General features: G+C 43.5%; 1 protein-coding gene across 1 annotated transcript; it reads right to left on the bottom strand.

Annotated features, from left to right (window-relative positions):
- Positions 1 to 58: 58 nt before the first annotated feature.
- LOC144675819 (EVI5-like protein) lies at positions 59 to 17,211 on the bottom strand. Its single transcript, XM_078536390.1, has 5 exons — positions 17,040 to 17,211; positions 13,416 to 13,605; positions 6,607 to 6,831; positions 2,474 to 2,548; positions 59 to 447 (listed from the first exon to the last, which is right to left on the bottom strand). Exons 1-5 carry the CDS (start codon positions 17,165 to 17,167, stop codon positions 310 to 312), a joined length of 756 nt encoding a protein of 251 aa, XP_078392516.1. The 5' UTR covers positions 17,168 to 17,211; the 3' UTR covers positions 59 to 309.
- Positions 17,212 to 17,821: the final 610 nt, after the last annotated feature.

Raw genomic sequence — 17,821 nt, forward strand, 5'->3', positions numbered from 1 at the left:
GTGGTCTCGTCCCTCTCTACCTCTGCAATGTCTTCCAACCCCACAGCCCTCAGATATCTGTCTTCATCTAATTCCCTTGTGCGTTCCTGATTTTAATGCTCTGCCGTTGGTGGCCAGACCTTCAGTTGCCTCAGCTCCAAGTTCTGGAATTCCCTCTTTACACTTCGCTGCTTCTGAACTTGGCTTTCCTCCTTTAAAATGCTACTTGAAAAATACCTCCAAGCTTTTGTGAGTGAGCAAGGATTGCTCAGTTTACTCCAAGTGTTTCTCTCTCAATTCTCTCGAATGCAACGCCTGGCTTTGTAGGAATCAGCTGGTTACCTGTATTAAGTACTCAAACTGGTAGATGCAGAGTCCCAGCTCTGCCATACTGGGTTTGAAGAGCTCCCGCAATCGATATTCTTGCATCAAACGCACAAACACACAAAAGGCTTCTTCCTCGGGCATCTATAAAAGGAAAGAGAAATTTGCTGCAGGCGAGGCACCGGGAAAACGTGCAAACAATTTCATTTCTGCACAGGCTCAAATTAAACCATAAGGCTATTGGCTAAAGAGCAGCGATTATTGAGGAAGATTTCATTGTCAAAGAAGCAAATACAGAAGGTGTAAAAGAAGCTTCCAGCTCTTTACACAATCCCTTGGAAGAGCTGTGGGAAATAGTTATGGCGAGAATAAAATGTGGGTTTTAAATTCTTCCCCTGAGGCTATTCTGTTACTCTATTTGAAATGGGATTACTAGGTCTACAAGATTGCTATAACATTTAACAGAATAAACACCTGGAGCACTCACAGGGCTCCTAGAATGAGATTTTTAAAAGATCCACATAAAACTGGTTGTTACATCCTGACAATGTCAATGAATAAATATTCGACTACTCTTTGACAGCATTTCAGTTTTATGATGGTGTAGTTCAGGCAGCATCTTTCACAGGATGCCTGCTGTGAATAATAATGCCCTAAAATTAGGCTGACTACCTGGCAAGTTTCTGATTGTTTGTTTAATCTCAATGGGCTAGATGGATTACACACTCTACACACTGCTTTCATACAGGAGCATCAGTCAAGGCCTGTTCACTGGGTTAATACTGCACAAAGCAAGTTCCATCCTGTGTGCAGAACACCTGGTTATGTGAATCACAGAGCAGAAAAGACCCTTCGGCCCATCGAGTCTGCACCAACACATGAGAAACACCTGACCTTTCTACCTAATCGCATTTACCAGCACTTGGCCCATAGCCATGAATGTTATGACATGCCAAGTGCTCATCCAGGTACTTTTTAAAGGATGTGAGGCAACCCACCTCCACCACCCTCCCAGGCAGTGCATTCCAGACCGTCACCACCCTCTGGGTAAAACATTTTTCCTCACATCCCCCCAAACCTCCTGCCCCTCACCTTGAACTTATGTCCCCTCGTAACTGACCCTTCAACTAAGGGGAACAGCTGCTCCCTATCCACCCTGTCCATGCCTCTCATAATCTTATACACCTCGATCAGGTCACCCCTCAGTCTTCTCTGTTCCAACGAAAACAACCCAAGTCTATCCAACCTCTCTTCATAACTTAAATGTTTCATCCCAGGCAACATCCTGGTGAATCACCTCTGTACCCCCTCCAGTGAAATCACATCCTTCCTATAATGTGGCGACCAGAACTGCACACAGCACTCCAGCTGTGGCCTCACCAAGGCTCTATACAACTCCAACATGACCTCCTTACTTTTGTAATCTATGCCTCAATTGATAAAGGCAGGTGTCCCATATACCTTTTTCACCACCCCACTAACATGCCCCTCTGCCTTCAGAGATCTATGGACACACACGGCAAGGTCCCTTTGTTCCTCAGAACTTCCTAGTGTCATGCCGTTCATTGAATACTTCCTTGTCAAATTACTCCTTCCAAAGTGTATCACCTCACACTTTTCAGGGTTAAATTCCATCTGCCACTTACCTGCCCATTTGACCATCCCATCTGTATCTTCCTGTAGCCCAAGACACTCAACCTCACCGTTAACCACCCGGCCAATCTTTGTGTTATCCGCAAACCTACTAATCCTACCTCCCACATAGTCATCTATGTCATTTATATAAATGACAAATAATAGGGTGAGCACAGATCCCTGTGGTACGCCACTGGACACTGGCTTCCAGTCACTAAAGCATCCTTCTCTCATCACACTCTGTCTCCTGCAACTAAGCCAATTTTGAATCCACCTTATCAAATTACCCTGTATCCCATGCACATTTGCCTTCTTTATAAGTCTCCCATGTGGGACCTTGTCAAAGGCTTTGCTGAAATCCATATGGATCAAATATCTGAAATAAAAGATTGCTCTAACAAAGCTGATCCTTGAAACACCAGGGAAAGGGTCGAGACCTTACACTAAGATACTTAGACACAAGCGCCATACCATTACAATGTTCAGCAGGAATTGCTGACCCTGGTACATCACTGGAGAAATTATTCACACTAACCTGCATGAGGAGCAGCCCCACAACGAATGCACTTCCTTGGCAATATCCAACTTCACGGTCAACTAGAGAGTATGCCTGTAACAAAGCAACTGAATGCAGTCTCAAACCTGGGAGAAAATTCAGATACTTACACCACATGGTGACTCAGCAGCACAGTGATGGTTAATAGACAGTTATATTGCTGCTTAACAATAATGGGAATATTGGAAGCTCTGTCTGTCAAACTAACAAGGGCCTATAGAACCAACCTATCCAAGGTCTTGTTCAATTATTTGCACTACCTGGTATACATGAACGAGATTGCACTATAATGGATCTTAAGAGTACAGCTTAGTAAATGTTAAGTTTTCACCTTGCAGGTTATGACGATGCAAAACCCTCCATGGGTTATTCCTTGACAATTGTCAATGTGACTATTATCCGTGTGCTAATAATAAAGTGATAATGAGTCAGACATACCTCCATTGCCCATAGCCCATTGTCGCAGTATGTAACATGTCAGTCAGGCTGCTCAGTCACACGTGACAGAATCTAGGGAAAAGGCCATCCCTTGGTACACTGAGTTCCTTGGGTACATTAACCATTGTATATTTTCTGGAATACCGTCAACCCGTGAGGGTGCACAGGTAAGAGTTACACACACCAGCTTTTAAGCTTAAATTTACTGCTTTTGATTCAAATTCATTGAATTCGACTTCTTTCAGTGCTAACTTCTCTATTTGGTGTTGTCGATGTAATTCAAATCGAGTATAAAAGTACACCGGGAAGTAAAAGTGAAATGAATTATGGCTTGAACGGCTCAAGTTCAAGAATTGGTGAACAGCTGCTTTCTCTGCTGCAAATTAAATGACTCTAGTCTTGTTTGTCTAGTGTTTACTCTAAGGGTGAAATTTGTTTAATTTGAAATGACATTGCAGCCCTCAATGAGATCCCAACATCGAATTCACTTCCCCGTATCCATCATTCCATTTCCCAGCACTGAGTCGATAATTTAAAGATGTGCTGTATTATTCCAATCCCAAGCCACTTGAAGAAGTACGAGGCTAGACACTAATACTTTTCTTGATAATAGGTTTATTTACAGAATGCAGCATTCCATCCGTCTGCTTCCTATCTACTGTAGGCCTGAGGACAGCAGCCACTAATTGTTGCAATTTTGTATTTTTGCATTTTATTTCTGCTTTGCTCTTGATTTTAAGTCTAGGTTGAATATTTAAAGTTATTTTGTATTGAATCTTACTTTGGAGACATTGATCTAAACCTAGCTGTGATTATTATTGATTAGTTAATCAAAGCACAAATCAGTAGGGACGTGTTTTCCCAAGACCTTGTTTTCCATGTTGGGCCATCCACAGCTCTTGTTTGGTTTACGACTCTGTTATTTTAGTAATCTAATGGGGAAAAAGTTATTTTTTTATTCATCAGAAGTCCCTTTACTTACTGTATTCGATGATCCTTGAACTACAACCAGGACAATGATTAGGCTTACATGGGGCGGTCAACTATGGTGTGGAATCAGGAGATGAAGTTTGATTGATGGACATGCAGCCTGACTGATGGCAGTTCAAAGGATGTGTAAACAACTTGAATAGGCAAATTTGTTGAGAGCCTGCAGTGCCTGTGAGGAGAATTGATAAGGACATGTGTTTACCAGGCCTGTTTTGAGAAGATCTGAACAAGGTCGCGAAAGACTGGAGTGGAGCAAGAAATCTGGCTTAAAAGGGACGCTGCTTCCAGGATTCAGTGCTGCAGCCAGAGTGGGATAGTCAACCACTGGAGGCTGCTGGGGGAATGGCCAGGAACAGAGTGACTGACTGCAGTACCCATCCACTGTGAGGTTATTTGGAGACTTTGAGATGTATGAACCAAAGGGAATTTTACCGAATTAGGTTCCTGTCGTGGGACAGACTAATTTGCAGTTATCCATTCTGGGGAGTTGTTGTAAGCAGACCAGTTTGAGGTTAACATTTGTAAAATAATAAATATATATAATATATAAATAATATATATGCCTGTAATATAGTATTATTAGAGTTGCCTTTCTTCCTTTTAATATATAAAGTGCTTTCTCCTTTCAATAAAGTTATCTTTATTTTTACTTTTTTTTTAAAATCAATTATAATTGTTATATCACTATCATTATCTTAATTTTCATTATTCAATAATCATTCATTATTCAATAAAATTGTTGTTTTAACACGTTACTTGGCATTGTCACTCATTCCTGTTATGTCTGGAGTACAGCTCCGAACCCAAGTGAGACTCCGTAGGGATACTTTCATCCCCCTTACACAACCAACCAAGTGTCCCAGCAGTCTCTCTTTATAAGTGTTCTAAGTACTTAATTAAACAATGCCCTTCATCAGTGCATCTTAATATAATTAGAACTTCATTTACATGCCGTGGCATAGCACATAACCCTTTGTAGCCCACGGTGTAAGCATGAGTCCCCATATGATAAGTTACCATTTTAGAGCAGCCTTTAGGGAGCTATCTAACAGAAAGGTAGATGTTCCTTGCACACAGAGGCAAGACAACATTGAGGGGGTGTCAGTGATGGCCTCTTCAGTGTTGGGAAATGTAGTTCACTTTCCAGTATCCGTTATTTCAGGTTGGGATCGAATTGAGGAATGCAAAGTCTTGTGACTTTTTTTAAAAAGTAGGATATCCTGAGAAATTGCAGACCTGTCTGAATTAGGACTGATGTGGTTCTAATCGGATCTGTGTCTTAACTTCATTTATCCACCTTTGTTCCAAACACGAACCTTACCTGACAAAAATCTATCAATCTCAGTTCTGAATAGCCACAGTGGCCTCAAAAGCTTTTTGTGGGAGAATGGTCCAGATTTCCACCATTGTGTGTGAACAAGGCCTTCCTGATATCACCCCTGAATGCAAAATGCTGCAGATGCTGGAAATCTGAATTATGAACAGAAAATGCTCAGCAGGTCCGGCAGCATCTGTGGAGAGAGAAATCAAGTTAATATTTCAGGTTGATGGCCTTTCTGAGCCAGTTCTTGTGAAAGGTCATCAATCTAAAATGTTACCTGTTTCTCCCTCCACAGATGCTACCTGACCTGCTGAGTATTTCCAGCACTGTTTTATATCACTCCTAGTGGCCCAACTCTAATCTTAAAGTTGTGGGCCCTTGTTCCAGAGTCCCCCACCAGAGGAAATAATCCTCCACAGTTCCCAGTTTCTCGCCTTTAGTAAATAATCCGATTTAACTTTTTCAGGTCCAAAGTGGATGACCTCGCACCCACCCCACACTGAACTCCATCTGCCACAGATTTTCCCCACTTCCTTAATCAATCAATGTCCCTTCACAACTTCTGCTCCCATTTACTCTATTACTGTTTCACCACGGGAGAGATTCTCTTGGTGAATTTATAGAGCAAATCTAAACCACACATCCTTTTTGGCCAAAATGTTGTAACTGGGGAAGTTACAAAGGTCACAAAGTGAAGCTTCATTCAACATCCAGGCCAAGCAGCTGCTGTACCTGGAAACAGGCTTCAGGGTGTGCATGCCTGCTCGTTGTGAGGTGTACTTTTAGAAATTCAATCAATCCAACATGAATAATTTACAAGACACTGGACTCCCCAACAAAATGTTTCCATAACCCAGCAACTTGCCTTCAAAAGCTTGCATCTATATAGTAAACCCAGGAGAGATCGGAGAACCAGAGGGGTTTAGGGAGGGAATTCCAGAGCTTAGGGCCAAGACAACTGAAGACACAGACAACAGTTGTGAGATGGAGGAAGTGGAGGATGGACAAGAGCCTGAATTGAAGGAGTGCACAGCTCTCAAAGGGTTGTTGGGGCTGGAGGAGGATATGGAGATAGGGAGGAGCGAGGCCATTAAGGGGTTGGAACAGAAGATGAGAATTTTAAATTTGGGGTGCTGCTGGACCCATGAGACGATTTAAGTCGGTGACCACTGGGGTGATGGATGAATGAGACTTGATGTGAATTCAGATATGGGCAGAGCTTTAGATGAGCTTAAGTTTACAGGGGGCTAAAACTGAGAGGCCAGCCAGAGGAGAATAGGAATAATCAAGGTTGGAGCAAACAAGTCTTCAGCAAAGGGATGAGGAAATCATAACTGGGTTGGAGTTAAGTCTCATCTCTCACCTTCATGACATTGAACAGCACCTCTTGTCCGAGACTGTCTTGTCCTTTAAAGAATTCATGCTCTGGGTACGTGCGAGCAATGTCTCTCCGGATCAACTTCTCACAGGGAGAGGTCATCTTTAGCAACTCTGAATACTGATTTTTCACCGGCATGTCAGTCGCATTGCATAGTAACTGCCAGACAATCCCCCGGAAATGGTGCGGAATTCCTTTCCGAATAAGCTCCTGAAAAGAAGAGACATTTCTTTCATTTCTTCCCCCTCTTATCCAATTTCCCTTCTACCACCTGAAAAGGCACTGGGCTAATGTTTCCTGTGCAGCGAAACCCTGCAGCCCTTTGCCCAAGTAACTACTCTACACAGAAGCCCAAACACCGAGCAAATCAACCACAATGAGCACAGTCAAGTGCTGTCTTTAATGTTAACTCCAGCAGAGGTTACTGGACAGCTTTAAGGAGAAGACCTGGCCATTTTCCCCTCCTTAGCTTAGAGCAACTGAGGACAGCTACAGCATCAGTATCCAGAGAAAGGGTTATTGCTATTGGCTTCAGTATGCCAACCCAGAACCCTTCCATTCTGTAATTACCCATTAAGACAAAAAGGCCTACAGAGAATGACATATTGTTTATCAGATATGAACACAATGTTCAAATCACAACCAACCATGCAGTCAGCAAAATCCTTCAGAGCTGCCCACGGGGTGGGAGATAGCATGTGCTCATTAACCCCTCCAGCTTTTCCCTCCTGCATAGTGCTCAGCACCTTACTAACCTGGCAAGATCACCTCTACACTTTCTAGATTTGACCTTCAGCCAGAAATAAAATGAAGTGACTGTTTTGAACTGAAGCTCATTAAGTCTTTCTATTATAGGCGTGGTGGGGAAACTTTGGAGCATGAGCATCCGCAGGCAACAGTCAGGTTAGTAACTTGCTCAAGAATCTTTCACTGCAGTCCTGAGTACCCCAATGACAACATCATCTTTCCCTTGTGCATGATACTCGAGCTCTGGTTGGCACTTTCTTACAGCAGGGGCCACCGAAGATTGATAACTCCAGAGTTGGTAAGAATTGAACCTGTATCCCTCACTGTTACACAGTCTGATGGTTCTCAAACTCACTGTAACACTTTACTCCAAACCCTTCCCATCCCGACTCACCCCACCACCCTCTTGGGTGCATTAGGAATAAGAGTTATTTCATCTCAAGTCTATCCCCTCTCCCACACACCATAATACTGTTGTTAGGGCAAGGGAGAGTGGGGAAATTAAACTCCTTTATTTTTCTCGCCCTATGTCCTAAGCAGAGGTGTTTTAATTTTTGAAATAGGCTTTGGCGTGTTTCCCCAGACTTCTGTTTGTGAAGTTAATTTAAAAGTGACTCGCAGCAAACTCTCTTTAGGGTTAAATCAGAAGTATTGTTTATTCATGCATTCAAACACAGGGGAGATTGTCGCAACTGCATACACAGGAGATAGGAAAGAAAAGAGTTTTACAATTAGGAATAACTTAAAACAAAAAAAACAAAGATGTGGATATTAATTCACATGAATGTCAAGAGTCCAGAATGTCAGAGTCCACTGAGGGTTCCTTCACCTTAGGAGTTAAAGTTCAGGTGGGTTTAGCTAGCTGAAAGCAGGAGTTGCAGAATTCCTTTAAAGTTGGTGCTGACGCAGCAAGTTGGGGTTGGTATCCAGAGACTTGGTCCACTCTACAGGCAATGGCAGGAATCTTCCAGAGAACAAGGTTTTGACTTGAGACAGGCTTTGTTGTCAGCCTGGAGTCCTGCTTTGATGTTGACAGGTTGGATGTTAATAGCAGACTGCCCTTGGAGTTCAGGAATGTAACATTAAAACTTTCCAAAGGCTAAAGAAGTTTAGGTCATGTGATGTTGCCCATTGATGAGACATTTTCAGGGTAACAATCAGTTTCTATGCCTCTGGTCAAAATCTATCATTCACCTTAGGAGATAGATGGTGGTTATTAGCACCTCCACACATATAGCAAGTTTCGATGGCTCTCTCTTGTTATAAGTCCAGGCTGGGCAGACAGAACATATGCTGCTGCCTTATTTCATTGACTCTAATGGGTTCACACAATGATAGGTGAGAGATTCCATGAGGATGAGGGTTGAGCTTTGTCCTCTAATTGCTGCTGGAAGCTTCCAGAACTGTAGCCACCGTACAAATCATGTGACCTGCAGCAGCCATGTTTTTGCTCCAGCAAAGTCCATTATTAAATGTGCAGAAAGTACAATTTGATTCAGTTTAGGATCTCTTTCATGTCTTATGGACATGACACTGTCTTTATCAAAGATCTCTGTATGGTCATTCAGTGACTAACTCTGTTAGGGTAGGGTGGATGTGTGATGTGTGTCAGTGTTGGGGCAGGTGACTAAGAGCTGTGAGCCGACTGTAAGTATGTTTTAGCAAACAGATCTCTGCACAAGGTGCTAAAGCTTTAGGTCATGTACTCATCAGGACAAACACAAGGATGTCAAATTTCAAATGATCACGAGGAGAAAAGGATGCTGATTGGTTGGTAAATTGAGAAAATTTAAACAACAGGTTAAGGAAGCCATTTTATACTGTTACTATGCCACAGCTACGTATTTTCCACGAACAGAATACTGCCGTCAGTCCAAAAAGACATTCTGCCTGCCACACAATTGAGCAACATCGTGTCAGAATTTCAGTGCTGGTGCAACACAAGCCTTTCATCCCAGCGATTAGCTGATCGAATCACACAGCACCTTCCTTCAGTTGTTCATAGTAGCCAGTGCACAGGCTGTAATGTCGAGCTCGCAATATGGCTCATTTACACTTGTGAGAAGCAACATATATTTCATAAGCAGGGACCCATTGTCTGCAAACAAAGCAAATATGTTCAAGCCTTGTGCCATTTTTCAATTACCCAGGAGCTTTGGGAGCCTATAGTTCCTTGTTACTTTCTCCACAGCAATGCCTTGGCCAATCAGAGTTGACTTACCAACCAATCAGCACCCTCTTCTCCTGTAGTTTACAATGTTGTGATCATTTGAAATTTGGCATTCTTGTGTTTGTCCTGATGAGTGCAGGGTGAAAAGCTTCTGCTCTCTTTTCAGCAATATTCAAGCTCTGCACTACAAAGCAACTGCTAGCTACTGTTGTACACGCAGAAGACTATAGTGTGGTAATGCTGACAGACCCTGGAATTTCAGCCTCATGCGAGAACATTAAAAGGATCCCCTCCGCTGAACGTCATCCCAAGTGGTTAACAAATTCAGAATTTTTCTGAGGAATACACAAATGAAAGGTTAAAGTAAACTATTGTGTTTTGGACAACAGCTGTAGGATTCCTGGATATCTGATTTTGAAAGAGATTTTCTCTCCCTCTCTCGCTATATCCCCAAAGCCAGCAATCCACCCTTCATATTCGCCACCCCCCACCCAGCCCCGATGCCACTCGAGCCAGTCTCCAGGAGGCAAGTGACAGCAGGTAGTTTCCATTCTCAGTGCGTAAAGCCAGGTGCTGCTTCCTGTAATACCACAGGATATAAAATACAGACAAACACCCGGATACAAACAGCTGCATCTCTGAGCAAAAAACTCACTACAAAAAAAAACATTTAGAGCTAGATTCCCACCCATGCAATTGCTGGACTTCCAATTCCCAATCTGCACATTAACAGCAAATGGGTTATTCAAGGAGCAGTGGGGCTGAGTAGGGATGAAAATGGAGATCAACTGGTGGACGCAGAATGCATGGTTGAGGTGTTTTCCAAGAAAGAGGACTTTGCCAAAGCTAGTTTAACTAAGACGGGTCTTGTGGTGCAGTGGGTAGTGTCCCTACCTTTGGGCCTGAAGCTCCAGGTTCAAGTCTCACTCCAGACTTGATGGCCACAGAAGGCATGTTCATAACATAGCCAGATTATCAGCTTGTAAATCCTTCCAATACACCTGATGGCAGGCTGTAAGAGTGGGAGTGTTTCCTGGTCAGCCATACTGCAGGAGGCAACAGTAAACCACTGCAGTTATTTGCCAAGCACAGCCATGGACCAATCCAATGGGAGTCCATTGTCATCAACGCCCTCTTAGAGCATGGTACCCGAAAGAGTAGGAGATTGCCAGGATATTGGGTGAGATGAAACAAAGGGGAAGCATCAAAATGGCTGGCAGCACTCACTGAATAAGTCACCTCACCCAAACAGGATGCATCATAGGTTCCAGAGGAAGACCAGGGTAGAAATTGCAGAGGCGCTGGCCAAAATTTTTGAATCTTCCTTAGAATGTGGTGCCAGAGGGCAGCAGGACTTGTTCAAAAAGGTGGAGGAGGAGAAACCTGACAATTACAGGTCAGTCACTTTAATATCAGTGGCTGGGGAAGCTTTTTAGAAACAATAATCCAGGAGAAAATTAACAGCCATTTGGATAAGCATGGATTAATAAAGAGGAGCCAGGACAGATTTATTAAGGATAAATTATGTTTGACTAGCTTGATTAAAGTTTTTAATGAGGTAACAGAGTGGATGATGAGACTTTAGCTCACGGTTTAAATATGAACTTCCAAAAGGCAATTTATCAAATGCCACAAATTAGGCTCGTTAGCAAATTAAATCCATGGGATAAAAGCAACAGCAGCAGCAGCACGGACACAAAATTAGCTGTGGGATAGAAAACAGTTGTAGTGAATCAGACTGGAGGGTAAGTGTATAATGTTCAGTATGAAGGCCGCTGCTGTTTCTAATATACCTCAGTGACTTGTACTTGGAGGTACAAGGCCTAATTTCAAAATTTGTAGTTGACATAAAACCTGGAAGTGTAGTGAACAGCAAGAAAGACAATAATAAACTTCAAGATGACACAGACAGGCTGATGGAATAGGCAAACCCATGGCGGATGAAAGTCAATATAGAAAAGTGAGGAGTGGTAAGTCTTGGTGGGAAGAATGAGGAGAAACATTCAATCCTAAATGAAGTCTAAAAGGCGGCACACCTGGCCAGGGTGAGTGTGTTTGTGGACAAATCTTTGAGGGCAGCAGGACAGGTTAACTAGGCAATTACTAAGGCACGTGGGATCCCGAGTTTTAGAAATAGAAGCATACAGTACAAATGCCAGGAAGTTACCACCTAGAAGGACAAGGACAGCAAGTAGATGGGAATACCACTACCTGGAAGTTCCCCTCCAAGCCACACATTATCCTTACTTGGAAACATATCGCTGTTCCTTCACTGTCGCTGGGTCAAAATCCTGGAACTCCCTCCCTAACAGCACTGTGGGTGTACCTACACCACAGGGACTGCAGCGGTTCAAGAAGGCAGCTCATCACCACCTTCTCAAAGGCAATTAGGGATGGGCAATAAATGCTGGCCCAGCCAATGACACCCACATCCCATAAAAAAAGTTATGCCAGACCTTCAACACAAGTTCACCAGTCCAATTCTGAACACCACACTTTGGGAAGGCTTTGGAGAGGGTATAGAGGAGATGAACTAGATTGGATCCAGGGATAAGGGATTACAATTACATGGTTAGGCTGGAGAAGCTGCGTTTTTTAAAATTTATTCTTTAATGGGATGTGGGTGTCACTGGCAAGGCCAGCATTTGTTACCCATCCCTGATTGCCCTTGAACTGAATGGCTTGCTAGGCCATTTAGAAGGCATTTAAGAGTCAAGTCTGGAGTCACATGTATGGCAGACCAGGTAAGGACAGGTTTCCTTCCCTAAGGGGCATTAGTGAATAAGACGGTTCCAGTTTCATGGTCTTCAATACTGAGACTAGCTTTATATTCCAGATTTTATTAATTGAATTTAAATTCCACTGGTGGTGGGATTCGAAACCCCACCCCAGAGGATTAGCTTTAGCCTCTGGATTAGTAGTCCAATGGCATTACCTCTACACCACCATCTCCCCTTAACCTGGAGCTGTTCTCCTTAGAGCAGAGAAAGGCAAGAGGAGATTTGATAGAACTGGTCAAAATCATAAAGGCCTTAGATTGTTTATCTTGATTTGCTGTCTCTCCAATGGCCGATGGGAATAATCAGGGACACGGATTTGAGGTGAATGGCAAAAGACCGGGACCAACATAAGGACATATATTTTTACACAAGTGGCTAGGGTTTCGAAAACTCTGCCTGACAGCGGTGGACAAAGCAGCCTTCAAAAGAGGATTGGGTAAACGCTTGGAGAAAAAAGGGGTGTGGAGGAGTGGCACAAACTGCATTGGTCCTTCAAACAGCCAGGGCAGGTTTGATGGGCCGAAGGTCTCCTGTTCTGTTATACTCTATGAACAGTCTTTCAACTCTATAACCATTTAATGCAATGATATGGAGTATAATGAAGTTTGTAATTTCTTCAAATTTCCCAAGTTGATCAATTGAAACCAGATTGGAAGGGAGGGGGCTGAGCAGGAGTTAAGTCCCACTGCAAAGTAACGGGGACTTTATGGTTTATGGGGTCTGATAGGCTGAAGGAAAAAAATGAACGTTGGAAAGCCATGATAAGAAACTGAAAACATCTGGAATGTAAAGCAAGCCAGTTAGCTTCTGGAGGAGGATGAGGTAACATTTTGATGGGCTCCACCAAACTTTCAACTACTTCTCCCTTCTTTTAGCTGCCTGATATATTGGCCCAGCATTTTCTGCTCTCATAAAACTGCCAGGCCCTTGACCTGATTGATACCAGCAAGATCTGGAGGCTGATTATCTGCTTTACCATTTTGGAAACGGTAAAATTACATGGTGGTTCTGGCAGCAGGCTGGTGAACAGGAATTGCCACAGGCCTTTCATCAATAATATTGGCAAAATAACAAGCCGCACCCCCCGTGTCACTCACCCGCAGCAGTTTCTCTTTCTTTTTGCGCACTTCCTCCCATTCGTTGATCAGCCGGCCCCACAGGATCCATGTGTCTTCCTCCAAGTGGCTCAAGTTGCTCGAAGCTGGGGAGCTGGAGACCAGTGAGCCGCTGCTGTTCCGTCGCGACCCATTCACCGACCGTAATGACTTACTGTCGGCCTCCAGCAACCTAGCAAAAGTCGAGAGAGACAATTCCAGTGGGGGTTTCTGGACTCGTAATGGGATATTACTGTTTTGTAAAATGCACACCACGTCTCAGTAATTCCCCTCACACTAGAAACTGGTGCAGCAGTCACAACGGCCAGTCCTTCAATGAGAATGTTGTGTCGCATTAATGACAGGAATCGGCAGTCAACGTAAAAGTTGAAGGAAACCACAATAGTGAGTGCCAGTAATAGGGAACAACCTGCGGCTCCTATCTCACCTGCATGCCCACTCAAACATATCCCAAACAAAATCCTCTGACAACTTGCGCAGCTTCAGCTGAACCCAGTATCAGCTATTTCATGGCTCACCATGGAGGCGAGGCTTATAGGTGCTCCCAATAATGTTTGGGTCTATATTATCCGGCTCAGAAATATGTCAACGCACTGGCTCACGGAGAATAGATCAAAAATGAAACCGCCCAGGTACAGTATGTTTTACACTGAAGCAGTACTGGATTTCTGTCACCAGAGGGCCCCTGTCAGCTAAAACGCGAGAGGGGTCAAAAGATGGGCACTGCAGCATTTTAATTCCAGGGAGGGGCAGGATTAGGGGAACACTGCACACTCTAGATGGACAGTCTTAAATAATACCTCCCAATGTCTGCTGCCTCAACATCTACCCAAATCTTCCTCGGGTTTTCCTGCAGTATCAGCCTCCCTGGGACGTTCACTCTATGCTTTCACCAGCCTCTGCGTAACATTTATCAAGGTGTGTGTGTGCAGCACTCTCCAGGTTTGAAGCAATGCAATACAATAATGCACACCCAGGGTCAGATTTTCAATTCCTTCCCCAATAGCAATGCATTTTGGAAGGAAAAATTAGGAAACGTAATATAAACTAAAGGATAGTTTTAAAGGGAGAAATGGACTGCGTAGGGGGAAAATCACATACGCAACTGTTCATGCACAACAAGTTAGTGAGGCTGTTAAAGATCTTTGCCTTTATCAATAGAGCAAAACAAGTTGCGATAAACTTTTATAAATCACCGAATCATCCCGAGCTGGAGGATGGAGTTTAAATTCTGGGCACCGTGCTTTAAGGAACTTTGTCAAGGCCTTAAAGAGGGAACAGAGCAGATTTACTGGAAAGGTACCAGGGGATGAGGAACTTCAGATACTGCATGTCAAAAGACTAGAGCTGAAGTTATTCTCTTTAGGGCAGAGGTGGTCAGTGGAAGGCTTAGACATTCAAAGTTACTAAAGGGGTTTATTAGAGCAGGCGGCTGCCACAAGGAGGGTCAGCAACCAGAGGGCACGGATTTCAGAAAATTAGCTGAAGGATTAGAGGAGCAAAGAGGATTTTTTTTTAAAAAAATGTCGCGAGTTATGATGATCTGGAACGCACTGCCTGGAAGGATGGTGGAAGCAAATTCAACAGGAACCTTCAAACAGAATTGGTAAATGATTGCAAAGGGAAGATTGGCAGCACTGTGGAGAAGCAGCAGGGGAGTGCAACTAATTGGACAGCTCTTTCAAAGAGCCAGCAAGGCAGGCACAGGGAGCTAAATGGCCTCCATCTATGCTATATGATTCTATCATCGCCACACTGCACAGATTTCCCAATCTATCCCACATAAATCGAGCCTACCAAAACATCTGGTGCTTAAATTGATGATAAAGTTCATGGCTAGGTCCTCCTCCTGACCTTCTGACTTACAGCGGGTACTCTAGATTCCTTCCCATCAATGTCTCCCATCTTTATTCACAAAGCTTTGTATTTGTTTTCTTCAAACTCAATAACCCAATCCAACCATCCGCGATGAAGTCAATATCCTGTACTGGCCGCTCGCCATACAACTGTGAAACAATAAACGAGGTGTACGATGGTCAGATGGTACTTAGCAACATGTCTCAGTTCATGACATAAGAATGATTATGAGGTAAACTCTCCTTTGGGGTATAAGGCGGGAAAATGTGAACTTGTCCACTTTGGCATGAAGGAGCAGCATATTATTTAAATGGAGAGAGATTGCACAACTCTGCAATGCAGAGGGGATCTGGGTGTCCTGCTACATGAATCACAAGTAGTTAGCATGCAAGTACAGCAAGTGATTAAGAAGGCAAATGGAATGTTGTTTATTGCAAGGGGAATGGAATATAAAAGTGTGGATTATTTTGCTAGAGCTGTACAGGGCATTCATGTGACCATATCTAGAGTACTGTGTACAGTTTTGGTTTACTTATTTAAGAAAGGACATAAATGCATTAGACGCAGCTCAGAGAAGGCTCACTCGACTGAGTGGGATGGGGGAGGCTACCTTATGAGGAATAGTCGGACAGGCTGGACGTATCCATTGGAGTTCAGAAGAACAAGAGGTGATCTTATTAAAACACCAGGTCCTGAGAGGACTTGACAGAGTGGATGCTGAAAGGATGTTTTCCCTTGTGGGAGAGACTAAAACTAGGGGACACAGTTTAAAAATAAGGAGTCGCCCCTTATAAGATGGAGGTGAGAAGAGTTTTTTTTTCTTTCAGGGGGGTCATGAGTCTTTGGAACTCTTCCCCAGAGACCAGCGGAGGCACAGTCATTGAATATGTTTAAGGCAGAAGTAGATTGACTCCCTTGCTAGTCAGTAACTAAGGCTATCGGGAGGTAGGTGTAACATAGAGTTGAGGCCACAATCAGATCAGCCATGATCTTGTTGAATGGCAGAGCAGGCTTGAGGGGTCGAATGGCCTACTCCTGCTCCTAATCCGTGTGCTCGTATGTTCCTGTTGCACAAACAGTGTACAGTGCATCTCCAGGACACACACTGTACCGAGCTCAGGAGGATTCTTTTCCTGACTGTCTTATGGAGAATAATTTAATTTAGGATAATATCAGACTTTCACACTAAGAATTGCAAAACAAAGTGCCAAAATAAAGTCCTTGACATTTCATGACTGTAAAGCAACATTAAATGTTGCAAATTGTACTTCACCGCTAGAAAATAATCAGCGAACAGAATCACAATAGAAATCACAGAATGGAGACAGCGGAAGCCGTTACTGCAGGTTACCCCGGACAGTCACCCTCACTGGTATAATAAACCTTGAAGGAAATGCACCAAAAATTATGAACAGGAAAGATACTGCAATCGTAGCTCACATATCATTCTGATGAAGAAAATCTTTCAGCACACAAGCTAATAGGGCTACCACAGGGGATAGCAAAACACCTACCGTGGCAAAGAAACAATCCTCAGAATCTCCGGAGCGACCAGACTGCCCTTTTATTCCATGCTTTTTAATCAAGAACGGGCTTAGAAGAAATAAAGATTCAAGCCACAGGCTTGACCCAAATAGTGAGCCCAGCTTAGTTCTAATTCAGAAAACACAGCTCTGGTTAAATTGCAGCATTGGAAGCTTCCTTGCTACAATGTCACCCACCTTGTGTTCTCCTACAAACAACCCTCACCTGTTTTGCTCCTCCAACTTCGCCAGTAGTTCCAGCTCATCTGGACTGAGGTTATCAGAGGAGGAAGAATCAGGACTGACTGCCGGGCTCGCCATGGGAACAAGGCTTTGCAGTGTTAGGGTCTTCATCCATCAGAAGGTAAAGCACTGTTTCCCGGCAAAATTTATATCATCTAGGAGAGATGGAGAATAGAGAGCTTAACATTGACAACCATCAGATAATCTCTGGTATATACTAGGTGCAGCCAGTTTACCCCAAAGTAAAAGAGATGCACTCCACACCAAAATTAGTCAAGTTAACAGATTTCTTTCCTCAACTAGACCAGGCAAGTAAATAAAAAAGACCTACATTTATATAATGCCTTGCACAACCTCAGGACAATCAAGTGTTTTACATCCATTGAAAGTACTTGTGAACTGTAGTCAATGTTATAACGCAGGGAAGGCAGCAGCCAATTTGTACATGGCAAGGTCTCAAACAGCAGTTAATGGCCAGGTCATCGGCTTTGCCTCGGATGCGGTATAAATATTGGCTCCTGACACCTGTTCTTCTTTGAATACTGCCATGGGTTCTTTCACGTCCATCTGAGAGGGCAGAGCCTCGGGTTAACATCTCATCTGAAAGACAGCACCTCTGACTGTGCAGCACTCCCTCAGTACTGCCCCAAAGGGTCATCCTGGATTATATGCTCAAGTCCTAGAGTGGGGTTTAAAAGCACAGCTTTCTGACTCACTCACACAGGCAGGAGTGTGATCACGGAGCCTTGGCCACCATTTAAAGCC

Source organism: Cetorhinus maximus, unplaced genomic scaffold (assembly GCF_964194155.1).
Source record: "Cetorhinus maximus unplaced genomic scaffold, sCetMax3.hap1.1 HAP1_SCAFFOLD_1176, whole genome shotgun sequence".
Classification (NCBI taxonomy): domain Eukaryota; kingdom Metazoa; phylum Chordata; class Chondrichthyes; order Lamniformes; family Cetorhinidae; genus Cetorhinus; species Cetorhinus maximus.